Genomic DNA, 27,957 nt, shown 5'->3' with positions numbered 1-27,957 from the left:
TCTGAGAGGAAGGCCCTATGCACGCGGCAGGTTGCTGTAAGAGCCAAGTACATTTTAAAAACACAAAGCAGTGCAACGAGCATCACGATAAATGATGCGACGCCATAAATATGGTCGAACATCATTGTTGATGTTCTTGGAGGTCAGTGAAGCAACGGGATGAAAGATATAAACTTGCTTGTATGAGTAACTTGGCTTGTTTGTAGCACAGTGCTTTGGTAAACACTGGTCATTCTCTCATCCGATGGAATATACATACCTGCCAATAAGCCAATCATTGAGTTCGAACTATCCTGGAAAGCACCTATTTATCCGTGTTTATTAATACTCTAACCCCTCGGTCTCACTCGCGCTTGAAATCATTTACCACTTCCTCTTTGAAATAACAAAGTATAGACAATTGGAAAATTGTGGTGGACTTGCATGTCCACTCTACACGTAGACGTGTACCTGCCTTGCCGTACAAAATTACCAATCTCGGTAGCAAAACGCGCTATAGTTTTCTAGTAATGGCGATGAGGCTTTCTAAAAATGTAGCGAAACAAAACGAGAAGACGAGAGGAATGAGGACATATTTGGTGGCAAAAACGCAAGAAATGATGTGACGTAATCTGAAAAATTTACTAAGTAGTTCTAATATTTAGCCTGAAAAATGTGTATTGAAGCTTGAATTTTCAGTTTCAAGCTAGTTGAATATTTCAAGTGTTATGCCTTATTTACCGCTAGCCTTATTAAAGCCGATATTTTGCGACGCCACTATTGGTTGCTATCAAAAGTAATGTGTATACGGAACTACCACAACGAGAGAGCGAGAGGAATGAGGACATATTTGCTGGCAAACGCAACAAATAATGGGACGTAATTTTAAAAATTTCCAAATCAAAATAATGCTCACTTTTCAGTTTTAAAATATGCTACAACCTAGCCCACACTCACTTTAAAAGCTGTTTCATGGTGCTCGTGAGATCGCAGAGTTACGTGAACGGTCGAGTTTTTCATGCTCTTTTCCTCGACTTGATATCTGCCGCGGCTACCCTAAATTTAGAAATGTTGTACCATACAGTTAATTTTAAGGCGGGTAAATAATCGCTGTCAAGTGAATGAGTTTTTAAAAGGGTGATGTAATGAATCTGTATTTTCTCCTTTGGAGGAAAATAGAAGAGAAAAAAATTGAAATAATCAGTTACCCAAATTACTAAGCAGTTCTAACATTTAGGCTGAAAAATGCTTATTCAAGCTTGAATTTTCAGTTTCAAGCAAGTCGAGTATTTCAGGTGTTATGAATTATTTATCGCTAGCCTTATTAAAGCCGATATTTTGCGACGCCACCACTGGTTTTGCTACCAAGATTAATGTGTATACGGAACTGTCACTTGAAGTTTCTTCCTCTTACAGAGTAATATCAGCCCTGAGGTTTTATTGGTCAACGTTTGTATGTGATACGAACATCACAGCAGTTAAAAGGGTCATTAATAGAGAGCTTTAGATTCTACAACGAGAACGACTACGAGTACGAGATTTTCTCAATACTATAGGAAAATTTATTACCTGACGAGGGAATTCCACGTTAAATTGCACGCGAAAACGTGGAATTCACGAGTCAGGTAATGGATTTTCCTTGAATCGCATAATTGAATAAAAATCAGAAAAAAAAGAAAACAGGAATAATATTGGTTGTTTTTATCCTGAACGCGCGCTCCAGAAACCCATTTCAGAGTCAACTGTCAGAACTGTCATTGCGTTGCGAATAGGAAGCAAGGTCAGTCGTACACGTTTGAACCTTCTACAACTTTTTTTTTGTACCTTGTGCTTATTTTTACATTTGTTTTCAAACTTTTTTACATGTAAACAAGCTTCACACTAATCGTAAGGATAAACAGAGGTATTTCACGGAATTTACAAGCCGTTTATCTATAACGTCTTTTTTCAATTGGTCATTTGCTCGAGAAGGAAAATAATTTACACCTTTTACCTCTTCGGTAGCAAAACTGAAAGAAATGAAGTGTCTAAGTGAAAGCACTGAAAATTTAACGTCGCGTTTGATAAAAGGTAAAAAAAAGTACCTTGAAATGTTTTAGAAATGCTGTTCAAGTTCAGCTCTGTTTTGTACTTTTCCAAGTACCACGATTCAGGACGATTGCAAGCGGCGTACTCTTTTTGCTGTTTTCAGGGGCCATGTCGTCTTTGAAGGTATTTATTTCTTCTTTTGTATATGTGACAATCGACCCTGGCAGTTCCTCCGTTGTCGATTCTCTGTTTTGTTTGGTTGAACTTTGGCTTGCCATTTTCTGGGCCGTGTTCACAGGATTTTCTTGTTTTCTCGTTGTCGCGAGCGAAAGAGGTTTTTTATGCCTCTCCAAGAATTTGTAGTTTTGTAGTGAAAACATTTTAAAATGACATTGTAGAAAACCTTTTTTGCAGTTGTTGTGTTAGAATTTGACGATAGTTGTTATGTAGATGCGAAACAATAACGCTTAGCCTCGCTTTTAACTCGCAATTCCACACCAAATACCTCGCTTTGTTAACCAATCAGAATGCGAGATTTTACTCAATTATGCGATTCTAAGTGGTAGATGCCCGTGAGGCAGTGTGATTTTTGCGGGAAAAAGTGGTAGGCTTCGTCATTCTACTACGAGTTTTAGCGAGAATGTCGTAGTGGCGGAAAAGAGTTTATATTTAAGCAATAGAAAACGTTTTGCGTCTTTGCATAGCCTGATATAAATACGAGAGGGGTTGGGAGAATTCAAGACAGTTATGCAAACCAGAGACGAAGTCGAGGGTGTACATAACTGTCGAGAATTTTCCCAACGCCTCGAGTGATTATATCAGGCTATGCAAAAACAGGAAAAAAGTTTTCTATTGCTTTTATAAAATAAATTTCCCGAGAAAAAAACGCAAAACTCTTTGTATGGCATTGATTAAAAGAGAAATTCTTACCAGTCGCAAAGTCTTGTCCACGAAGTCTTGCACGCGTAATCAGTTCTTGTTTTGCAAAAAGATGTTTTCCAAAATACGGACTTTTCTCGCTTAAAATGTCAGCTTAAGCGAAAAAAAATTGGCACACTTTCTTTGAAACGATTTTCCAAGTTTCAGCCGACAAAGGAATAGGTAAATAAAGTAAAATTGTCGAGTTTTGAACTTGAAAACTTTTCAAATTCGTGCTTGCGTGATTAGCGCGCGAAAAGCAAAACATATTGACGCCACAACCATGTTTACATACTCTCATGTAAACACTCCTCTCAGCCAATCAGAGCGTGCGTACTATCGTAGTTCCGTTGGAAACCTGTGGTACTCCCACGGTGAAAATCCGGTTCGGTTGTACCCAAAATTGCAAAGCCAGCCAATAGACCTTGTCACGGTTTTCGACGCCATCTTGACGAGCAGGCAAACGCGTGCGAAATTACAGTGTTTGTATGAGAATCTAATTTCGAATAATTTCCGTAAATTGGCTGTTCTGAAAAAAATATGACTTGTAACCTAAGGCTTCATTCCTAAGGACTCTACTGAAAAAATTTGAGGGCGTTACATGCACCAGAAGACCTAGTACCACTTTTTAAATTTCCTATACATTTGTCTGTACGAAAGTCCCCGGAAAATTACAGACAAATATATGGAAAATCTAAAGCAAGCCTCTGGAGAAATTTAGCACAGGTACGCCCCCAAAGTTTTTTAGGTCTATCCTTTGCTATGTAGCTTTAGTTTACAATTAAAATTTTTTTCAGAAAGGCCGTTTTACCGAAACTATTCAACAATAGATTTTCATACAAATACTGTAATTTCTCACACGTTTGCCTACTCGTCAAGATGGCGTCGAAAACCGTTGCCTAAAATCTTTATCGATTATCTCTTCTTCCAAGCCGACCAATCAGATTGTACAAACTCTGTATCGATTTTTAATCGATTTGCCTCCTGGTGAACAATGCGATGCGCTTTGTTTGGCTGCCAAATTTGTCGCGCTTGAGTTTTCCCACTCGTGGTTTAGGATGGCTTGTTAACCAGCGAAATCCTTCGAGATACTGGCAAGTCACGAAAGGCGACCTAAGTCAAATTATTTCTTTCCTTCATGATTCTTTTTTGTTTAGGTCTAGCTTTTTCATAAGGTTTTAGTAGGGTCTGGTTGCGGGCCGTGATTTCCGGTAGATTTTTCTATTCGGCGTTCGCCAGTTTTTGCCGAGCACAGCTAGAGTTCAGTTATTTTCTTTTCTTATCGAAAACACCTTGACGATGGGAGGTTAAATCGCACAAATTTCATCTCGTACCCTTGACGATTGGCGATGAAATCGCGAAAATATTGTCCTCGTCGATCGACGACTCGCATTCGGCATGGATTGGACTTCTGGATGGGACACGGATCAGGACCTTAGTAAACTTATAAAACCTTGGAATCAGGGAACATCATTAGAACTATGTTAACTTTGATACCTTGGAAACACATTGCAATTAATTTTTATTGTATCAAGAGCATCTTGGAATATTAAACTTTCGTCTTGGATTAAAACATTGGAACTTTATCGAACTTTGTAACCCTGGATTCGACCCTGGATAAAGCAAGCGGATGTTTTGTTTTGTTTTGTTCCATTAACCTAAAACTACAATGTTCATTTCTCTTTGAAAAAGTTACCTGTGGCTACTTACTACCAAGATATGACGTATCTCTATACATATAGTTCCTGTTCAGGTTAATCAGAGAGCATTATGCGAATGTTCTCCATTACTTGTTTAAGTTAACATTCCAATTTAAGTTACACGGGTAAACCTTGTTTTGATGCAAAATAACTTCTTTCTCTTATCCAAATCGTGCTATGAAAATAACTACATATCGATAGATCAAAACAAGATCAACTCCATCCTTGCGACCAGTGACAACTATAAATTTAGCTTGTGTAGCAGGTGTCGAAAGGGGTGGCGGATAGGGAGGAAGCAAAAAGGGGATGTGGATTGGGGAGAAATATTAGCCTGTCACGCGGGCTACTATAAATTCAGTCATGAGCACATTAAACCAGCCCATACAGGTAAGCTACTAATCGATGCTCATAACATGACACATCTTCCTGGTTTCCCTAATTTTTCCAAATTCAGATAGAACGCCATTATGCTTCCATAGACCAACGCATCCCACGGAAACGACTTTAGGCGTCTTGTTATTTTATAAAAAATGTTAGACGTTTTAGCATTCTGCAATCAGGAGAGCGCGTAAGCTCCTTCACTAAAGGTAAAAGTGCTTACTTTTCTGGTGAATAAGTACAAAAGTACAATGAAGAATTCCGAGGTGTCTATTTTTTGACATTACGCAAAAAAAACTTAAAATCAAATCTCGTTCTCGTCCTCGAATCTAAAGGTCACTAATGTGCACGGCAAAAAAGCGTGAGTTGGGGAGCAAGGAGTTATGGGAAGGCGCAACCTAGCGATCCTATTTCCAGTCTTTACAGAGTTTGATGTGATGACTGTTCTCGTGCGCCGCGCGCATTATTAAGGCACCTGGGAAGGAGATTGATCTGGCACATAAAAAAAGCAGATATGATGTTTGTCTAACTGTCTTGTTATTATAACGCGAGTGTTTGATTCCGAAGTTAACAAAAAAGTGACCTTACGATATGTCCTTCGGTAGTAATCGGCAAATAAATGATCTGCCAGTTGGACACCGTTTAACATCAAACTAAGCAAAATATTTGCTTGTTGTTCGAGTTGTTTTTCAAGTAACTACAGGAAGTAATTTTGTTTCTACTTTTAGGCCTACAATGCCTGGATATGAGTTATCTTCCGCGGACCGATCAGTAATCGACAAAAAACATTTTAGGCCCTAAATGTGAGGGTCTTCTTAGAGAAGCAGTGCAAACAATAGCATGTGGTCATAGGTACTGCAAAACATGCGTGGAAACGATTCTTTGGTAAGTACGTCGTGTGCGTCGTCATTGTCCTAGCCAGCTGAAATATCCTCAGCCTACCTCTTAAAGTAAGTAGTTAACTATAGACAAAAGCTGATAAATGACTGGTATAATGCGAATAACTACAATTGCTGTCGATAGCTGCGTGGCTAATGTGGCTCGTGAAATTAGGAAGTTTCATGTCGTAGTGGTGCAACGACGGCGACGAAATGTACAAAATAGCATGATGCACGTACAAAGTTGTTGTTTGTTATTATTAACATATCATTTTTTGCCGATCTCCTTGCCGTCGCCTTCGTCGTTGGTTTTGTTGTCATCCAGAAATAGTGCTGCCATCGAAATATCACGTTTGAATGGATTTTTGATATAACAAAAAGCTTTTCTTAACTGAGAAAGGAATATTGGATCGATGGTAAGAATGAAACTAATTGTAATTGTGAGATTCTTTTTATTAAAACAAGTCATGCAAGGCCGGGTCTAAGCTGCTCTGCAATGTAAACACGACTAACGGATTGAAGAACTCTTTATATATTGAAATGATTATTATAGAGAAATACTGTTGCTTCACTTGTTCAAAGGTCGTTTTTTAGCAAAAATATTATACTACAATAGACCACAGGGAAACTTATCTACGAAAATGGAAAATCAAATTTCACCGTTCTGAATTTCTCACAAAAACACTTTTGTGTTGATAATTCAATGTGTAATGGCAATATTGTGACCGTGACATCATCATGAAGCACTCCCAGCAGATGCTGTACATTAAAGTAGATGTACGAGTAGAACAGCTTTTTGTTTAATATGTCTCATAAAGTCCGACCGAAATCCTGGCCTGGCATCTGAGCATGATGGCACCTGGAATAAAGATTTAGCACCTATTAAAAATTTTGGAATAAAATGAAGACATGAAGTAAACTATTTTAACAAAGTAAAACAAACTGAAAGACACACTTTCCGAAAAAAAGGTTGACTTGTGAAGAAAATACACGTCCGAGTTTCAGTAAATCTTAGCCGGAAGCCCACTCTGACTATAAAACAAGAGTCATTGGAAAATGTATGAAAGGAAATGGAAGAAAAAGCAAATGCTAAGTCAGAATAAATTAGGCACGCTCACTACACTGAGGGATCTGGTGTGACGAAAGAATGAAGCAAAGAACATCTTTGCCGAGGCCGGCCTTTTCTTTAACTCAGCTGATGTTGTTAAATGGTGTCAAATGTACATGTCTAATTTATTCGAGACCTATTTTACTTTTTTCTTTAGACTTTAGCCTTTTTGACAACGTTAGTGCAATTAGGTTTATGTTGTCACTGGTAAAATACCACAACTATTTACCACAACTTATCGATACAAACACTACTTGGAGTCAAGACATGCTCATACACCCTTCCTTTTATCTTAAGCTGCATGCTCCTCCTCATTAAATATCAGTGCCCCGAAGAAACTGACGAGAGGTGGCCTTTATTTAAAGTCAATCATAAAAGGAATTTTAAATAAATCTTATACTTACTCCGAGACACCGTCGTTCATCATGTTGCACTGGGAGACGTTGACGAGCGAACTCTCTTGGTCTTTCTTCTTCTGCATTGCTCCTTCTATCCGCCTCAAGTTCTCTCTGTCCTCTGTTTACTCTTTGTTGTTCTTCCCTTGTCGCGCTCTCTAAGAGGAAGGCTCTATGCTCACGCAAGGTTGCTGTAAGAGCCAAGTACATTATGAAAACACAGAGTAGTACGATGAGCATCACGATCACGATCACTATAAATGAGGCGACACCATAAATAAGCTCGAACATCATTGCTATGCTCCTGGCGGTCAGTGAAGCAACGGGATGAATGTGATATAAACTTGCTCGAGAAACTTGGCTTGTTTTTAGTACTTGAGAGGTCCGATTGTAGCTCCTTGTCTCGTAATCCATGGCGTTATATATATTCAACTAACACGTGAGGGAATCCAACAGAGACCCGGGGCCAACCAGCCAATCATCGAACTCGAACTATCCGGGAAAGCCCCTAATCATAATAAAATATTATTTCCTTCGTCTCTGAGCCTTTCGGTTTGGTCAGTCCCTTGGACGAAGTCAAGGTGCTTGCTGAGCAAAAAGGAACGCTGTCACGTAACTTCCGTTTGAATTTGAAATTTTACTCGATATACAGGATATTTAACAATTATTCGCCGAAGGCGAAGTTAATATTGTTGAATAATCCCCGAGACGAAGTCGAGGGGATTATTCAACAATATTAACTGAGCCTGAGGTGAATAATTGTTTTAGTATATTCACACGAAGTGATCTCAACAGAATCAGAAAGGAAGCCATTAAAAAACGACTAGTTTGATTGACGGGTGAATTCATGCGTGAACACGAAGCCGTAAACAGTGGATGCGCAAAAGTTCGATCTTTACAGTGTCTTCAAACATGGCAAATGATAGTTTTCATCCTTTTGTATCGAGTTTTGTAAGCTTTAGCATCAACGGTTTAAAAGAAAACGCCGAAAATTTAAATTACTACCCAATTCTGAGAAGAAAAGTATCTAGAGCTTTATTTGTTTCTGTCAACTCACCGTGAATGAGAAAGTTTTCTTCGTGCAAATGCTGTCAACAGCAGCTGCGATCAAGGTGAGCGTTGATTATCTCCAAAGTTCTTTGCCTTGTTAACTTGCTGGCACGTACAATTTTCGAAAATATTTGTCTTCCTCTCTTCTCCATAAATTAACTTCTATTTATAGGCAAAATAATTGGTCTTGCGAGAAAATCCCGAAATCACAAAACAGTGACAAAGCGACCTCGTTTTCCTCTTTAGTGGTAAACATAGCTTCGAGCGTACAAAAAGTCAGCTAAAGTAAACCGCTTCACAATAAATCACGCTGCTTAAACACCATGAAGTCTTTTCTTGCCTTCAAAGTCATCAGCACTTGGATATTCGTGTATTTTCAAAAAGGTTTTACTTTGAAACTTTGGCAAAACACCCAGTTCACGACAGCGATTTTGTTCGGCTTTATATTCACCGCCTAGCGCGGTGAATATAACGTCATAGTCCGAGATAGCTAACCAATCAGATTGCTTGAATTACCAAGATCACTGAGTGTGTATATACTAAATATACATATTCAACATGCCTTTAAGTGTGCAATATTCTACCATAAGGAAAGTCCTGCATACAAGGTTAAGGCTAAAGATCGAAACATTTGATGTAAGTAGACCTTTATATTTCCTGTCTTTTTAAAGGCCAAATTTTCGCAAGTTACAGTAGACACAGGATGCTTTGCTTATTTTCACTCATTTGCCGTGACTCTCAGAACGTTTATTTTCGGGTATAAGAACTCAGTATTCTTTTACAGAAGACGTTCGTATGAAATGAAGAAGATTAGGCTTAGAAAGTCTTGTTGCATTGGAAAGAACCCGGTTTTTCCGGAAGTTATTTACCGGTACCTAATCTCCTTCCCCTGAATTTTCGTGCCGTGTTTCGAACAAATGTTGTGCAACGAGCCATAGCAACCGCCACTTTCCAGAACATTTATTCACTGCCTTTATGTAGATGTGTTGTAAGTAATGTCATTTTAGATAGAGATGGGCAGCGTGTGTAAGTAATCGAATCGACTTGCTAATACCACAGCATTTAACAGAGGAGAAAAACGTTTGCTTAGAGAGTGTGACTTTACCACAACACTTAGAATCCTTGAAGTCTTGCATTAAACCGAGGTGTTAAACACATGTTTACCGTAGCTGTTTCACAGGCCGGTCAATAAATGCGTCCACAGGCTTTTAGTTTTATGTTCTTCTTTATTTTTTCTTCTTGATTTTGTCATTTATGAAATTTCTCAATTTCCACACCGAAGTATAGTATGCGAAACGCAGACGTATTTCCCGTCGTCGCTTCTCTCTCTTGAGAACGGCAAAAGTATTTAGTATTTTTAATTACTAATACTTTTTTAGTATTAGCAAAACAACAACTTTGCACGTGTATCACGCTTTTTTGTAAATTTATTAGCCATCGCTGCACGATTGAGACATGAAACTTCCTAACTTCACGCGCCCGCTTTAAAGAGTAGGTGAACCGCATCACCAAAAATTTATTTTAATTTTTCTAAACTTAGATACGGTCCTTTCGGATTCAACCCCAGAAAATGCCGTCAACATTTGACAGTTTAAAATTTACGAAACTGAATAAGATCGATGAACTTTGAAACAGTGCAAATTCACTTTTTAAGTGAATTTTTAGTTGTCATCCAGAAATTCTGCTACCATGTGACCTAACGATTTCTCCTCTATATTGGCATTAAACAAAATGAACCAGACAGCCATGACAGTAAGCGCCTTTAATTCCTTTGGTGATCGTTAATTTGTTAAGGCTAGGTGCGTGGGTAAATTGGTCTTGAGGGAACATATTATAGGTTTTGTGATATGTACGAAAGAATGCGGTCTACTTGAGCTTTGAAGATTTTATCACGTTTTGTCCAAAATATTTATGTGCATAGAGAATGGAAAATTGTGGTCGACAGTTGTATTTTTTACGTAGACGAGTACCTGCCTTGTTGCTGAAATCCAAGTCACGGTAGTAAACGCGCTTAATTATAGCTTTATAGTAAAAGCAATCGTTGGGGCCTTCTTATAGGCAACCAAGAAGAATCCAATTGGAATGAGCGGAACGCAAGACATCATTCAGCCACAATGAGGAACAAACAATGTGACGTGGTTAAATCAGTTCAAAATAACGATGATTTCCTTTTTCCAAACTTACAGTTTCAGCATATGTTACAACATCTTCACATCTACCTTTTTTACAAATTTCGTCTGGGATTGTGTACTGATTGTGTACTGATTCTAGAATGTGAATGGCCGAGGTTTTTAGCTCTTTTTCCTTGACACGATAAGTGATGCAGTGGTCCTGAACTCAGTATTCTCTTGTCACACAGTTAATGATTAGGCGGATAACTAAATGTTAGCAAATGAATGAATTTTTATTAGGATCATGCAAAGAGTCTTTATGTGCTGCTTTCGAAAAGAATATATGCAAATCATATATTTAAACTACAGGAAAGATTTGATAGAAGAATAATTATCGAAGTATTTTATCCAATTCAGTGAACAGTTGTGATTGATAGCGTAAAAAAAAAAAAGAAAAGAAAAGAAAACAGCAGGCATTTCCCAACGCCACCATTGGTTGCTTATCAGGACTAGTGAGTAGTGACGGGGCGTCTATACGCAACTGCCAAGAACGTTTCTCCCTTTACAGAGCAAGATCAGGCCTGTAACCTTATTGGTCAATGTTTGTACTAGATATGAACGTCATGGCGGGTTATCTGGTAATTGACTCGTGCCCAGTCGTCTTTACAGTGTGCGCGAAACAACAGGTTGAGGTGGGGAGCAGAGAGTGATGCGGAGGCGCAACCTCGTGCTCCATTTCCAGCCCCTACAGAGCTTGATGAGTTAAGTTTTCCCGCGCCGCAAGCATTATGAAGGCGACTTCGAACGAGTTTGATCTGGCAACATGCCTCCACAGAAAACGAAAGCAGAGATAATGTTTGTCTTGCTGTTATTACTCGATTCTTTGGTTACCCAGGTTTAAATAAAGGTGATGATACCTTATGTTATGTTACCTCATGCCTTCAGAATCGGCAAATAGTTATGTGTTCGACTATATAACATATTCAAACTTGACCAATATTTGCTTGTTGTTCGAGTTGTTTCACCAAGAATGTCATTTCCCAGAAACTACAGCAAGCAATTTTGTTTGTTTGATTGTTTTTTTCTTTCTGCATCTACTTTTAGCCGTACAATGCCTGGATATGAGTTATCTTCTGCAGACCGATCAGAAATCGATGAAAAACATTTATGCCCTAAATGTCAGGGTCTTCTTAGAGAAGCTGTTCAAACAATAGCGTGTGGTCATAGATACTTTAAGACATGCGTGGAAACGATTCTTAGGTAAGTACGTCAGGTCTTGGAATTCTCTTAGGCAGCCTGAAATATGCAACTCTTAAAGTAAATAGTTTAATATAATGTAGTAAATGACTGATATAATACGAATGACTACCAATTTTGTGGATAGCTGCGTGGCAAATGTGGTGCAGATAAATACGGTAACTATACTTCAAGCCCAGGTTGTTCAAAAGGGGGTTACCAGGGGTGGGGGAGTACTCCTGGGAATTCTTGGTGGGGGTGTGCCGGCCGGTTCTCCAAATCCTGACCTGATTTCAGACCAAAGATGTAATTTTTCCACACCCGTTTTCAGACTAGATCTCTAAAATCCATACTCGTTTTCAGACCTGGCCTTTAGGCAGAAATTATGTTATTATAATTTAGATTAGAAAGCAAAAAAAAATTATTCAAATCCATTTCGAATTCGCATATTTTTCTTTCTTTCTTTCTCATTTGGAATTGAAATGATAAATACGTTTATACGCTCCGCAGTTCCCTCCATAACCATCCCCGATTCCAGAGCAACATAGGCAAAAAGTATGCCCGTTTTCAGACCAAAACGGCCCAAAAACCCTACCCGATGGGGCGGCACATACCTATATAGGTTATATGAGGAAGTACCCCCCGGGGGGGGGGGGGTTGATAATTCTATCCACTGGACAAATGACTTTCCAGTGGAGAAAGGAATTTTAAGTTTTCTTAATACTTATCCAGCGGATGGTGATTTATCTGGTGGATAGCGCTATCCAACGTTTCAACAACTGGGGCTAGGGGCCCGTTTCTCGAAGGGCCCAGTAACTTTGCGGGCGCAAAGGCAAACTTTGAAATCAAAACCTGTTGAATAGTCTCACAGTTCCTTGCTCAAAAACCGTTCAATTTTTCTTCGTTTACTCATAGTTTCCGCAAACCTACAACACAGCTTTTGGGGCGCGAAAAGTTACCGGAACTTTCGAGAAACGGGTGTCATGCAAGATAATAATAAATTTACTACAGTTAACTGGCAAATGATAAACAGATAAATTCCAGGTAATTACAATGTAAATATTCTTCTTATAACTGGTTGATACACACTGATCCTGTCCCTACTAAATTTACAGGCAAGAAGTTGGAAAGTGCATCATCGATGGATCAGATATTCATGGAGAACAGGTTTGCCTTTTTTTCGATAATGAAATTTGTCGTTAGAGATCTTCTAAATACATACTACGGCGGTCTGAAACATGACACAGCTCCGTTTTAGTCTGCGTACCTTTAACCGCTCGCCACCCAGTTATGATGCTATATCCTCATTCCACCCTCACCCCGTCCCACCCCATTTCGATCCTTTAACTTTTCTTCAGCTCCGTTGGAAGAGCGCTAAAATTCTAAGCGAGAGGCCCCGGGCTCAAACCGGCGGAACCAAGAACCAAAGGTCTTTAAATAATTGTAAGATCACGTCTCAGTTTGGTTGATCGCGTCTATGGGCGGTGACATCCTTCTTTCTCAAGTTAATTCGAAGGGGACGCAAAACCACACTCTTGTTTGAAAAGAGTAAGGTAAGTCTCTCTGCTGCTGTCGTCCACCTCTACCGTCACATCACTAGCCACATATATCATACAAAAAGCTCATAAATGGACCGATAGCGGACGTCAGTGGTGCCATTTTACCGCTGACGTCCTATTATACTGTTAATAGAGAGTCATTTACCGCAAACGGCAAAACGTCAATTTGAACCACGTGACCAAGATTTCGTCATTTACTGTTCAACATATCTACCCATAGAAAAGTAGTTTTATGTCACGTTCATGCGCAAAAAGTAATTTGGACAATTTTTATCTTCTCATTTTCTAATTTGAGAACTTTTCAACTTGAATCTGAGGTTTAAGGTTTGTCGTAGGCCTGATTCTAATCCCTGTAGCTGTAATAAATCACCTAAACAGGACACATAATAGGGCCGTTTATACGAGAGAAAATAAGCCGCTGTTTACCATAGCCGCGGCTTACATAAGACGCGAACACCCTGTATAAATGGTACAAAATCTATGTTCACGGCTTATTCAACCCAAGGCCAGCTCAAGCCGCGGCTTATCCTGGCCGAGGGGTTTTGGGATGGGCTTCTCCAAGCCGCGGCTTACCTTGAACGTGAAAGTGTTCGTATAAATGCACTCAAAACGTTGTCCGCGGCTTGCTGAAGCCGTGAACGACTGCTGCGCATGCTCTGTTTTCAATTATATCCCAGACCTTCACGGCCGAGAGACGCGCGTTGCAGTGGTGGGAAAATGAGTTTTGTTTACATTTACATTTACAAGGTGGAAAATGGCGGATAGAGATTCACGTAAAAAAGAAATGTGTGGAGTGCCCCAGAAGAAAAACAAATCCTGCTCATATACAGCGAGCTTGAGATTGCGGGGACATCTCGATAAAACCACTCAACGGATCGCTGTCGAATCTTTCGTCGCGGTTTTCGCTTAAGTTTCCCAATTTTCTTTGACCAATTAATTACCTGGGAACCCAACAACCAATCTTAACCGAAGAGACAGTTTAAATTAAAATGAAAAAGACAGTGAAAAAAAACAGCGTTTTTTACGGGCCAAAGCCAGTCGTTTAGCTTTTTTGCTCGCCCAAGCCTTTGTTGCGAGATGCAAACGCAATTACCCCAAAACGAGGCACCAAACCAAACTACGTCATCATTGAACCGATCTGGCCGCGAACTAAGCCGTGAACCATTTATACGAGCAGTTCGCGTCTAATATAAGCCGTACTCGTATAAATGGTTCCTTTCGCGTCTTATGTAAGCCGCGGCTTATTTTCTCTCGTATAAACGGCCCTAATGTTGTCTTATCCGTCGCCTTCGACATTATTTGCCATCCTTTTCGTTTAGTCTGCATGGATCAAGTGGAAACTGTTATTTTCCTGTAGCAATACTTTGTTTCGTATCACTCTGCAGGTATTTTTGGACCGCTTTGTCGAGCGTGAGATACAGTCACTGTTGGTCCATTGCATTCATCAAGAAGAAGGATGTGATTGGAAAGACCAGCTTAGAAAACGAGAGGTAACAACTAAGCTTCTATATGATGTTCAAATAAGTCATGATTTATACCCAATACAGCCCTACTGACAAGAGCGGTCCCAGTCGGGTTAATCTGTAGCCCTGAAACACTGAAAAGCGGTCACTCGTGAGGCAAAAAATATATTAAAACATTTCTACCGTACACCTTGTCATGAAAGTGCCAAGATCGCTTTAAGAGATTTTTTGTCTTGTCTTGGGGCTATTGATTCTATTATGGTGCTAAACACACCACCCATCTCAACCATAGGCTTTACTGTTCAGATAGACCCTCTGTGATGCCCATGCTTGTATCAGCTGGATTATCTACGAAATACGTAGAGATGTAGATATGATAGACGAGATAAAGTGGTTTTCAATTAGGTCGAAGTAGTATAGGGCGCAAGATTTACCTACGTGTTTTATCCGCGCGTAAACTTAAGAACATTATCGGAGTAAAGCAATCTTCAATTTACTCGAAGAAGTATAGGGCGAACTATTTAATCCTTGTTTTGGAGCAGAAATGTTATCAACGTGTGACACAATATTATCGGAATAAAGCGATTTTCAATTTGGCTCAAGTACATTTAGTATAGTCCTTTTTCAATATTATGCTAATGAAGTCTCCGCCAATACAAAACAAAATTACTTTAATCGTGCGCGTCTTTCTTTTCTCGGTATTGGCAACAAAACATTTTCTCTGAGTTTTAAGTTATATATATTTTTGGTTTTACAATGATCGTAGCTGGAAAGTTGCCGATTCTACAATACAATTCTTCGCGTATTGTTTTAAATTATCGTTATTATTATCTCGTCCATTATTGTCATAATTGTCAATTGCCTGTTCTCGTGTGTTAGGATCACGAGGCTGTGTGTGAGTACGTTCAAGTTCCATGCGTGCATTCAGGATGCGGTGAACTGGTGACTAGATCACGCCTGGTGGAGCATCTTGAGAAGTCGTGTCAATTCAGAATGGAAAAATGTGACCACTGCCAAACTCTTATTGAGTTTTCATTTTTGGAGGTAAGAATAACTCTACTGAAATCGGTTGTTTACCCTTAAGTTGTCGTCATTTAGAACAGGATCCTTAATTGATTTAATACTTAACGTACTTTTACATCTTCCTTTACAACAACAAATTTCTGACGCTTATTGACTCTTTGGAAATTTCTTCATGCCTCTAAGCTCCTACGGTCTTAAATCGTCAGAAATCGTTGCTAATAAAAGGTCTCATAAACATGAGATCTTTTTACCTAAATTAATGGTCTCCATTTAAAACTATAGTAGCCTGGAAAGTATGTTCAGAGCGATCGCTAGCTTAATGACTAATACATAATTCATTGTGCACAGGAACACCAAGAATCTCAGTGTCCCTCCGTCCCTGTGACTTGCACAGAATGTGGGAGAAAGGACATACCTCGTTCTCAGGTGAGTTATGCTCCGAGAGGTTTTCTTCTCCTTGGTGTTCTGTTCTTACACACTCCTCGAAATAATGATTGCAGATTCAAATTTGATTTGCAACGCACGCGTAAATGTGTAAACGGGTTCTTAACAGCTAGCTCCTACACTATCTTTCTTACTCAGATGCGTGCCCATATTGATCTGGTAAATGGAGACTGTGAAGAAATACAATCAAGTTGTCCATGGACGCAAATTGGATGCCCTGAGACTAAGGTATGCAAATACTTGCCATTACTTCAGTTAGGAGGGGATCGCGCATTAAATGGATCAACGTTGAATAAAAAAATGACACTGATAGCTTTTTGCGTAAATGGTCACCACACTTAAGGAGTTGCCACTACTTTGCCTTACTTACTTGTTTGTGGGTGTGTGTTGTGGTGGTGGTGGCGGGGGGGGCTGCGGGTATACGTCAGTGGGAGATCTGATATGCTTTCTTTGTCTACTACGGTAAACTCCTACTGAAAGGCCCTTAGATTGTGCAGGTAAGAGAAGAAAAGAAGTCTCCGGAATGCCTAATACTGAGTTGTGATCAAAGGTACCTAAGAACCACTTTTGAATCCGCTTGAAGTTTGACTGCATGCTCCAAGTCAGCAGTCACTCGGACATTTCTAGAAGGGTGCGTGTTTATTAAAGTTTCCAAGCATTAATACACTACGTCGTTTTCGTTTTGTTTAGACTATGAAGCTTCAGGAACGAAGAATGCATGAAGAGGAAAATGCTTCCGGTCACCTGATGCTCCTATTTCAGACCGTAATGCAGCTCTTCTCGATGGTTGGGAAGACCATGCGGGAATCTGGTCTCGTGTCAATGAATGGCGTAAATCTACCAAAACAAAAAGATTTGGAACGCTATGCTAAACAAGTTGAGAATACACTGAAAGAAAATGAAGAACTAAAATCAAAACTGGCACAACAAGAAGAAAGAATAAGGCAACTGGAAAGTTCTAGACAGAATAGCTCAAACTCAGCAACAGCATTTGATTCAACGCTCGCCAAAGAGCTTTTACAGAGGATGACTACAGAAGAAGGAAAGACAGCCAATCTCGAACTTTTACTCGTTGAAGCAAATAGATTAAGTGACGAACTACAAAGAAAGGTGTCTAACGTAGCCAGGCAACAGGAATCTTCGAATGGAACAACTGATCGGCTACAAAGACAGTTCGAGTCCATGAGTCACTCACTAGCACTTCCTAATGTTATGCTGACAGATTTGGACGAATATGTGAGGCAGCAGGAAGTCTCCAGTCACGATGGAATCTTGCTTTGGAAAATCACCGAGTTCGCTAAAAAACGGCAAGACGCCGTCTCCGGGCATCAGACGTCATTTTACAGCCCGTGTTTCTTTACCAGTCGCTATGGATACAAGATGTGTGCGCGCATCTACTTGAATGGTGATGGTATTGGAAGAGGGACACACATCTCGGTATTCTTTGTTGTCATGCGTGGTGAGTACGATGCGTTACTCCGCTGGCCATTCAGACAGAAGGTAACGTTCATGCTGCTGGATCAGAATAACGTAGAACACGTGATCGACTCCTTCAGACCTGACCCAAACAGCTCATCCTTCCAGAGACCAAGAAGAGAAACAAACATCGCTAGTGGGTGCCCTACATTCTGTCCTTTGTCGGAATTAAACGATCATGCCTACGTCCGAGACGATACTATGTTTCTGAAGGTCATAGTCGACACGACAGATTTATAACACCAAGAGAGAATGAGCTACAATTGTAGCTTATTCTCTCTTGATAACACCGGTTTAGAAAAAATTCGGGTTTTCAGAGACAGCGGATCGAGCGCGAGACTGGGGAGAGAAAGGACAGGGGACGTAGGCAACGTATCAATCTCGATCTGGTTTGCATCCTTCTATTTATGACATTGTGTACGGGTATAATATACTTTGCCTATTTTATAGTCGCGTAGCTAGTCTCACCTGGTTATGGTCTAACACAGGTAGTTTTTATTTATGGGTTATCTCACCATTAGGATTTTTTTTTTACGAACAAAGAAGAAGGAAACAGTAATAAATTAGTAAATAGAAAACATGCAGAGGTTGACAATAAATATTATATATTTAATCAGTTAGACCAGAAGGCACATTAGAGGTGGTTTTTCTCCGGGGTGCTTCGGTTTCCCGCTGTTAGTTCAAATTATATCCTTATGGAAGTGCTACCCATGAAAAAGAAATGGAAAAAGTTTAAATTGTTTGATATTCAAACTGGACTTGTCCTAGTAATAAATGAAGAGACTCGGCGAACTAAAAAACACAGTGAAACTTGTGAAATTGTTGCCCTTGGTCGAGAGTGTAAGATTAAAGTTAATAAACTTTTAATGCTAAAGATAAGTAACAAATATTAGAGAGCTTTAGATTCTGAGACGAGGACGACTACGGGTACTAGATTTTTTCAATACGAAGTATTGAGAACCAACGTCATTTTGGCGGGAAAACGTGATAGCCGTCGTCATTCTACTACGAGTTTTAGGGAGAATGTCTTGGTGGCGGGAACAAGATATCAAATGTAACAATTTTTATCATTTTGCTATCGGAAAAGGGCTTAACCTCTTTCAGTATAAATACGCGTACTAAATTTTGCAGTGAAAAAAAGTAAAATGGAGCTAAGCTTTCCGGAGTGTCTTTTTTTTTTTGAGAACGCGCGTAAAAACTTTAAGTTAAATCTCGTCCTCGTTCTTGTCCTCAAATCTAAAGCTCTCTTTGGTCTCTGGTACGACTGATATTGACTAGCCGTTCAAACCCGGAAAAGACGAACTTTTTGTCTCTAATATAAATGAAAAATTGATATTAATAGACACAGTGAATATGTAATAAACTATGAAAAGTACTTTTGAGAGTGTTTTGTTCTTGTATTTTTGGACTCTGAAAAAATCTTCGCCAACGGAACCCTGAAGTCCAGGCAGGTTCCAGTAATTTCATCACTAACTGCATCACTAGGGAGCCTAATAAACATTTTTGATTGACGCACGTCAACCGCTTTATAAATGCCTTGACGCTACCAAATTTGTATCCCTGGTAGCGGGGGGCGTAAGGGTTTGCGGTATTGCGGTATTGGGTTATATAGTTTTGGTGCGGTGTTGCGGTAATTTTTATTTCAAAGTACGGTATTGCGGTTTTCAGAGTCCAAGCGGTGTGCGGTAAGTTTAAATTTCATGTCGCGATAGTCGGTGAAATATCCTTGTGTCGCGGTTATCTACCTCTTTTTCATGACAAGATACAAATCCTAAAAGGTCTCCCTGGCTAGCCTGCGTGACCTGCGTTTCTTCCAAGTTGCACATTCGGGGATCGTATTTTGCAAATAGTCCAGGCAAATCGTTTGGCTTGTAATTTCAGTTAATACTTGATATGATTAACGACATTAACTTTTTTATCCAATGATACGTAAACATGTCGCATTATTTATGACCTCATGGTCCGCCTTGTGGAAATAGTCGGCTTGGTTAACCTCCTTACCAACCTCATCGTCACTTTCGTGCCACTCGCGAAACAATGGCGAGCGATCCAGAAGATCAACTAAGTGAATAGTCAGATATTCCAGCAAATAGTGAGGTCAGTGAAGTCGTTATAAACTGCATAGTGTCGAAAGATAATCTATGAAGAAGGGGTTGGCTCAGAATTACTACTCGTCCTTCTCGTTGTGCATGCAGGAATATAGAATGTACTAGTATCAGGGGCACCCAACTAGAATAGTTCAAACCACTTAAACATGACATTGTTGAACGTATTTTAACATTTAAACGGTAGATGTAGGCACATATTTATCCCCTAAAAATTTTTTATCTCTTCGGATTTTCTAGCTGAAAGTCTAGTGATCAGAAGAATTAAAAATCGCTTATTCTGCTCAAAATTCTGCTCAGACACCTTTATTGTGCTCAAATTCTGCTCGGTATCCGAAAAAGTTTTCGGCCCCTCGTGCCTTATTTATTTTCGCAAATATAGTAAGGAACCTGGGCCTAACCCCTTAAAACGAATTAGATATTGTAATTCATCTTACTTTAATGTGAATGCGTTGTAGCTATTTAATAATCGAATTAATCACAAGGTATTTTCCATTTGTTTTTTATTTAGTTTTAAATTCTTCTTACAACTGTTATGCAAATAATTAGCGCCGCTGACTTTCCCTTATTCTGCTCAAATTCTGCTCGAAAAAGCCCTATTCTGCCGGCAGAATGCTCGCCTCATTAATCGCTTATTCTGCCCGAAATTCTGCCGGCAGAATTTGTCCAAGCTAGGCTAGTGTGTGCTGTGTGCCCTTCGAATCCCAAAGGCAGCCCTGGTCGACGTCTTGAAACCCTCAACACAGAACCGAGTTAATTGTGGACCTAAAACAACCTCATAAAAGTGAAAGTACAATACTAGGAAACTCCTGTTGTATCATTTACGTAAACGTATACGTGTAATGAACAAAATTAAACGAGTGCGATGATCTTATGTTTATTGTACATGTACGCTTGACATCGAAGCACCTTGATTTTGAAACACTGACATAAAAGTATTATTTCTTTTTGAAAGGAGGATTTGAAGGATTGGCAACGTCAACTTTTTCCCATTGGTAACTGCGGTTTCGGTATTTGGGTAAATTGTGATGCGGTATTACGGTATTCTCGCGCTACCATGTGCGATATTGCGGTATTCGTAGCCCCCCTTACGCCCCCCTCCTGGGACTCTTTACTCTTTACTCCAAAAATGTGGGCAAAACCACTGCCAAAGAATGCAAAGTCCAATTCTGGTTAACGTGCGTCGCTCAAAAATTAACCTCTCCATTAACCTCCCGAAAACCAAGGCTGATGCCAGGTCGCTGTCCGTGGATGTGCACTAGACCGACAAATGAACGGAGATTCAAACCCTATATATCAGTTTTCATTGCCTCTAAGCTTGCGTCGGCACAGTTCATTAATCAGTAATCCATAAAGAAAAAACAAAAGATTTTTATGTTTAATGAATGTCTTTAAATCTGATAATTTAAAGATACGACTTAACTTAACGACCAATTTTTAATTTTTGACCAAAATAACCCAAATCTATATATTAGTGCAAGAATGAGTTGATCTATATCAGAGATTTTGTTCAAGAAACTCCCAGGCTTGTATCACAGCAAAACGCCGCGAAGAAGAACCTAGGATTTAAGAACCTTTCTGGCGGAAATTTGTCATTTTAATACTCCAAAATATAAGAACCAGTTTAGCCAAGAAAAATCAACAGCTTCTTATATGTTGAGTTAGACTACATTTTCATAAACATTTTGATCAAAAGTCTGGCTTTAATATGGGAAATTTATATTTCATTATATAATAAATGTATAACCTATACAACTATCGTTGAAAACTGCATATCTTCTAGCTGTTAACCTATTTTTGTTAGATTTTTGGTAAATAAATGCCTATTATGAAGGGCAAATACCATGTATAGCAATTTCTTGTAATCAACAACAGTACCCTTCTTCATAAAAATTAAGAACCTAATTAAGAACCTATTTAGCCTAAACTTCCAGTAAGTACTCCAAACTATAAGAATCTATTTTGCCAAACTTCAAAAAATCTAGGTTCTTCTTCGCGGCGTTATTACTGTATCAGGTCATCTAAAAACTCTCGGCTTCGGCCTCGAGTTTTTCAACCTGATTATACACTCCTGCTCGTTTTTTCTTTTACATGAAGCACGTGGTCGTGCAAGATTGTCTTTAAGACAAAATTTGTTCCGTTTTCGACTAAAACGAGTTAAGGTTAGTCTGCGAGAATGATTTTCGGTCGAGGTACATTTATAATACTTCTTTACATATCTTACCGTAATACCGCATGGGCTACGAGAAAATGAATTTCGACCAATGAAGGTTAAATTTATCTTAAATTATAGTTTGATTACTCACATTGAAGCAGTCATTATTAAATCCTTTATGCCCACATAAATATTTAGACTTGGAGAAAAGCCTGAAAGGCGCTCCGTTTGATTCGGAATTTTCTACAAGAAATATATGGGCAGAAAGGAACAGAAAAAGCACTGGAGACTATTTCAACGATAGTAATACAACAAAATTCAAAAATAAATTAACCTTTACTACTTGACAGCTAGTAAAAGGAGCTAGAATAAACGGGCGATTCAATCGACAGGACGACATAATTATCACCAAAATGCCAAAGGAACTCAACGCAAAATCTGATAATTATATTCGATTGTAAGTCTTACATATGAGTACTTGTTGGTCCTTAATTCTGCACATACATATAGCAATCTTAAAAAAATTAGGAGAAAATCATAAGAATCTTCTTGTGGGTTCACGTTGTAATAACAACAACAACAAGCTAGAGCTAGAGCACAACTTTGGAATCATGGGAAACTTACCGGTATGGCTAAGAGATTATCTATCTGTGCGGGAACAGTATACTGTAATTAATGGCGTACCCTCTGAGAATAGGGAATTTAAGATACGGAGACTACCGACTACGAACTACGGCTGGACGAGCGTTGTCCTTCGTTTGTAGCACTGGGTTGAGTCGTGCAAATATAGAACGTTAAGATTGCACTACAGACAGTAGACTACGAGAGAAGAGGCGGAGAGGGAAACAACACGCAAAGATTTTCTTGTTTTCATCACAGTTCACAAAAATGCAAGTCACTTTTGCATGTGATCTTATCTTTAGAACAATGAACAAATTCGATTCTTCGAGATTTGAAGGACGCAATTACACGTAATTACTTCGGGTGAAATTGGTGAACAACGTTTTGCTTACACAGGTTTAATTTTTTTCGCCCATGAATACTTATGTCAAATATTAAAGAAATAGACAGAAATAGTAACAGCTCATTTATTAGATTTAGAAGGTGGATTTCTCCGACTACTGATTTGATGTAGTTTGAAGTATTGAAATGCCGAGTTTCGATTGTCTCGAAGATGTTTACATCATTTTCATTCAGCAAATGCGATACAAAAACTCGCATAAACAAAGGTTACACAAGTAGAAAGACACACTAATCAGTTCGAACAAACATTGAAACTTTTCAAGTGCGAAGAGAAAGAAAATTACCTGCATGATTTCTCTTCTCCTCGGCCGTCAATCTGAAGCTTATTTAAATATGAGCTTAGCTAGAAAAAAAATGTAGTCACAACAGTGGATTAAAAGCGTAAATCTGAGCAGAAATTAGACACACCTTACATATTTCGCTTCCCTCTCACTTAAAGCAGGTGAATTGAAAACTTTTTTACGAAAAGACGAGATTCTTGAATTACCGAGACGGCAAAACACGAGCAAAATGTTCTCCGTAGTCCCGACTACGCGAAACAGCTCAACAACTCACCGTAGCCGCAGGGCTACGCGGGAAAAATGTACAGTCACGTGGTTTTGATCATGCGCAGTAGCATGTTTATCCGTAGCCGTAGTCCGTAGTCGCCGTATCTTAAACTCCCTAATACCAATGTTGCACACGGTATACTACAAGGCTCCATACTTGGGCCCATACTCTTCAATCTTATGACGTCATTTTCTCGCCAAAAACCGTTAAAATCAAAAATCCAAAAACATACGATTGTTGGGAAAACAAAGTTCTATTATCGTGCGAAGTCTCAGCTCAAACGGTTAAAAATTGAAAAACTAGTTTGAAAGAGATCACTTTTTGATGACAGCTGACCCGGCGTGCAATGGATTTCAAGTTCTAAGCTGTTAGTTGTAACCAGTGACAACAAGCTTGCGTGAACAAAACACATATCAGAGCTCAAGAGAGGGTTCGTTAACAAACTCAATCTGATCAAACGTAGTCGCTTTTTACCCAGGAATTCGCTTTTAGATCTATATTTTAAAATCAATTTACCCTCGGTTACATATGCGCTACCAATTTGGGGGAATTGGACAAATAAGAACGAATTTGATTCTTTGGAATCCATACATTATAGGGCTGTCAGAGTTATATATAACCTCCCACGGGACATGCTCTCTGTGGATGTAAGAAAAACAGCTAATTATAAAACAACTAAGATAGAACGCGCGCTCTGACTGGCCGAGAGGAGTGTTTGCATGAGAGTATTTAAACATGGTTGTGACGTCAACATGTTTTGCCTTTCGCGCGCTAATCACGCGAGAACGAATTTGAAAACCTTTTTTGAGTTTTCTTTATTTACCCCTTCCATCGTCGGCTGAAACTTGGAAAATCTTTACAAACAAGCTGTGTCAATTTATTTTCGCTTAAGCTGACATTTTAAGCAGAAAAATCCGTATTTTGGAACTTTTTGCAAAACAAGAACTGATTACGCGTGCAAGACTTCGTGTACAAGACTTTGCGACTGGTAAGAATTTCTCTTTTAATTAGTGCCATAACAAAGGGTTTTGCGTTTTTTCTCGGGAAATTAAGTTATTTTTTGAAAAGCAATAGAAAACTTTCTTCCTGTGCTTGCTTAACTTTTGCAAACCCGCGACTTCGTCTCGGCTTTGCATAACTGTCTCGAATTCTCCCAGTCCCTCTCATGTTTATGTCAGGCTATGCAAACACGGAAAACGTTTTCTATTGCTTGAGTAGGACTCTTTGTTCGACACTTTGTTCGACACTTATAATGTCTACAATCGCATAACGCCATCATGCTTGGAACATTTAATCCAAAGGTAGGAGTTTAAGTATGACCTCTGTCATCAACATCGTGTTAGCGTACAACGTTTTGAAACTTATTATATGAAAAACTATATTTCTTACAGAGGATCCATTGTTTGGAATCTTTTAATTTTAGAACCATCCGCTGTCAGCGCCAGAGATAATGCTACAAGCCAGGGCAAAAAAGTCTCCCGCCCTCAGAAACTTGAACTTTAATGAAGAGTCAGGTGCCGCAAATGGGTCCTCAAATGGACAGTGATTTCCTCTTTTATTGATTCTATTCATATCTTTTATTGTACATATTTCGCTTTTATTGACCACGTTCATATTTTTATTTAAAAATAGACACTAATGAATTTTTTATCGTTTTTAGTGTACCGTAAAATTCCAAAAATAAGCCCCTCCAAATATAAGCCCCCCAACCTCGAAAGGCAAAAAACCCTCCGTTAAAAAGTCCGTCGAAATATGAGCCCCCTCTCCCCCCGTGGGCTTGTACTTGGAAAGTTGCCCTCAAATACAAAGTAAAACAAAGTAAAAACGGTAAATTTACTTCCAACTATAAGGCTAGCCCAATCGATTTCGAAACGCAAATTTCGCTCCGCAGATAAGCCCCTCCGTACATATGCCCCTCAAAAAGGGCCTTTGAAAAATATAAGCCCCGGGGCTTATTTTCGGAATTTTACGGTATTTTTTAATTTTTATTATCCTATTAACATTTTTTACACGGCCCCATAAGCTATATTAGCTTTAAGACCCACCGTGTTTAAATAAAAGATGTTGTTTTTGTCAGTTCGGGGATTCCCCTATAGTTGTCGTATGGCTATTATCCCCACCCCCACCACAGATTATGTGTCACTACTTAGTAAGTAATATTGGTACCTAAGTCCTCGCTGAAAGCAATTATGAAAATTAGCGCTAATAGCGGCCATTTATAGTATTTGGTGGAACAGACTCATACGTTACCAGATAAAGTTTTATCAAGCAAATTTCTGTTAAACTCATCGACCACGCGGCTCCAGAGTCAGCTTGCATTTGATTTCAATTTGTTTTTCTTAGTTAGCCTTTCACTTGGGTCCAGTCATCTTGATCATGCTGTTGCTAATGCTTAAACGAGCTGATTTGCTAATAGCACTCTGTTACCCCTAACGTTACTTCAATTTAAATGTGATATTTCTCGATATAAACAAGGATATATATTTTCAAGAAGCCTTCAAAAGTAATATTTTGCCATTAGACAGTCCGGCATGCAAAGCTAAGGCGAAAGATCGTCACATTAAATGTAAGTAGAACTTTATATATTCTGTATTTTTTAGGCCAAGTTTTCTCAAGTTATATTATATTAGTCACAGGAATGCATTGCTTGTACATGTCTGATGTATACACAGGACGACTATATTTTCGGGTATAGGAACTCATTATTCTTTAACAGAAGACGTTCGTATGAGATGAAGAACATTAGGCCTTAGAAAGACACGTTACATTAGAGAGAACCCGGTTTTTCCGCAAGTTATTTACCGGAAAAAAGCCTGAATTTTCGTGACGTGTCTCGAACAAATGTTGCACAACGCTGGCCATTGAGCCGTGACACTGAATATTTCCAAAAAAATTAATTAATCATTAAAATGGTTGAATTTCTGATTAAGGATTTGTTTTGCATCGTCAGTAGCAATTTTGTTGGGATTTGTCATCCACTGATATCCATCGGTCTCTGGCACCTTTGCACCGGTATTGCTCTAATTACGTTCCACATTTTAATTCAATGTTTACTCTTTTTGTCAGCAATTCTATCAGACAAGAACCAACGAGCAAAGCATCTCTTTAACGTTTACCTTATATCGTGTATAAATAAATATTATTGCAACTGTCGATGCAACGAGATGAAGGAAAATTGCGACCGGCAAAGAAAAAAATATTGGTCACGCAAATTTTGTGCGGCAAAAAATTAAAATAGTTCCCAAGAACTAAATGTAACCTAAGTTCACTTGCCATAAGTGCGACAAGTCTACCGAGAGTGCGCGGAAGGCGCCAGAGACACTCGGGTTAAAGGGAGTAAAAGTAACGAAATGTTTTGAAGTCGCGAAAGTGTATATTAACCTAAACAAAACATGACCTGATAAACTAAAGCGGAATTGTCGACGTTACAACAGAAGTTACGGTTTACAACTGCGCAACATTTCGCCCGGCCAATTATTTTGTTTTGTTTTGTTTTGTGTTTTTTTTGGCCACTTTGTCCGTCTGTTGAACTGAGTTACCCAAACTTACATTCGACTAGCACATTTTCTTTTTCCTCGTCCCAAATTTTCTGAATTTTGCTCGCATCAAGTCTAGGTAGATTGATCTCCCGTAAACACTGGAATGCATAACGCCATAGCAACGGCTACTTTCTAGAACATTTTTTCACTGCTTATAGTTATGATCTAATGTAAGCTATTTTTAGTTGAATTAAGGTTACTTTATTAAAGAAGTGCAGCGTGTCTAAGTAACCGAATCGACCTGGTAACAGAACAGAGTTAAACAGAGGACAAGAATTTTTTTGCGTGTGATTCACAACTTGGAAACTCTGAAGTCTTGCATTAAGAAAGAGAGTTGCAACCTGGGGTTTTAACCGTTTACTGGCTGTCTGAGAGACCGGTCAATAAATCCTAGCACAGGTTTTTTATGTTCTACTTTATTTTATTTCATTTCCCCTTTTTTTTCTAGAAACGAAATTAGAAAAATTCAGCAAAAGGTCCTCTGCAAATAAAAAAGGAGTCTAGAATTATTAGTTAAAACCAATCGAGTTTAAGAATATGATATGGTAAAATATTGATATCCATCTGATCAGAACATAAGAACAAAAATCTCGGCTTATGAAAAAGTAACTTTTAATTGTACACAGTTTTCTATCCTTTCTCTTTTTACCTAACAACAAGACCGTTGACAGCAATGTTTTTTCACTGGTTCATTAAAGGAGCTGCGTAACGAAATTTATCAAAATTCAAACAGTAGAATCTGTCACCAAACTGTGTGAAACAAAAATAATCGCTCAAAACGTTAAAAGAAGCCGTATAAATAACACAGAAGATACAAAGGAGGCGCAGATGGACAAACTT

The 27,957-nt window shown here is 38.9% G+C and overlaps 1 protein-coding gene across 2 annotated transcripts in view; it reads left to right on the top strand.

Annotated features, from left to right (window-relative positions):
• Window positions 1-18,044, top strand: part of LOC140927793 (TNF receptor-associated factor 2-like) — a 122,226-nt gene extending 104,182 nt beyond the window's left edge. Inside the window, exons 2-8 of one of the 2 annotated variants that reach the window (XM_073377476.1) lie at window positions 11,650-11,805; window positions 12,897-12,948; window positions 14,726-14,830; window positions 15,683-15,847; window positions 16,175-16,252; window positions 16,409-16,498; window positions 16,961-18,044. In XM_073377476.1, coding sequence (XP_073233577.1) covers window positions 11,657-11,805; window positions 12,897-12,948; window positions 14,726-14,830; window positions 15,683-15,847; window positions 16,175-16,252; window positions 16,409-16,498; window positions 16,961-17,986 — 1,665 coding nt within the window. In that variant the 5' untranslated portion in view covers window positions 11,650-11,656 and the 3' untranslated portion in view covers window positions 17,987-18,044. Of the gene's footprint in view, window positions 1-5,852; window positions 5,889-11,649; window positions 11,806-12,896; window positions 12,949-14,725; window positions 14,831-15,682; window positions 15,848-16,174; window positions 16,253-16,408; window positions 16,499-16,960 lie in introns of those variants that run through there. The other variant, XM_073377475.1, reaches the window with a different exon arrangement.
• Window positions 18,045-27,957: the final 9,913 nt, after the last annotated feature.

The sequence above is a fragment of the Porites lutea genome, chromosome 2 (assembly GCF_958299795.1).
Source record: "Porites lutea chromosome 2, jaPorLute2.1, whole genome shotgun sequence".
Lineage (NCBI taxonomy): Eukaryota > Metazoa > Cnidaria > Anthozoa > Scleractinia > Poritidae > Porites > Porites lutea.
Note: the sequence above shows the minus strand (reverse complement) of the source record. Positions and strands in the feature narration are given on the sequence as shown.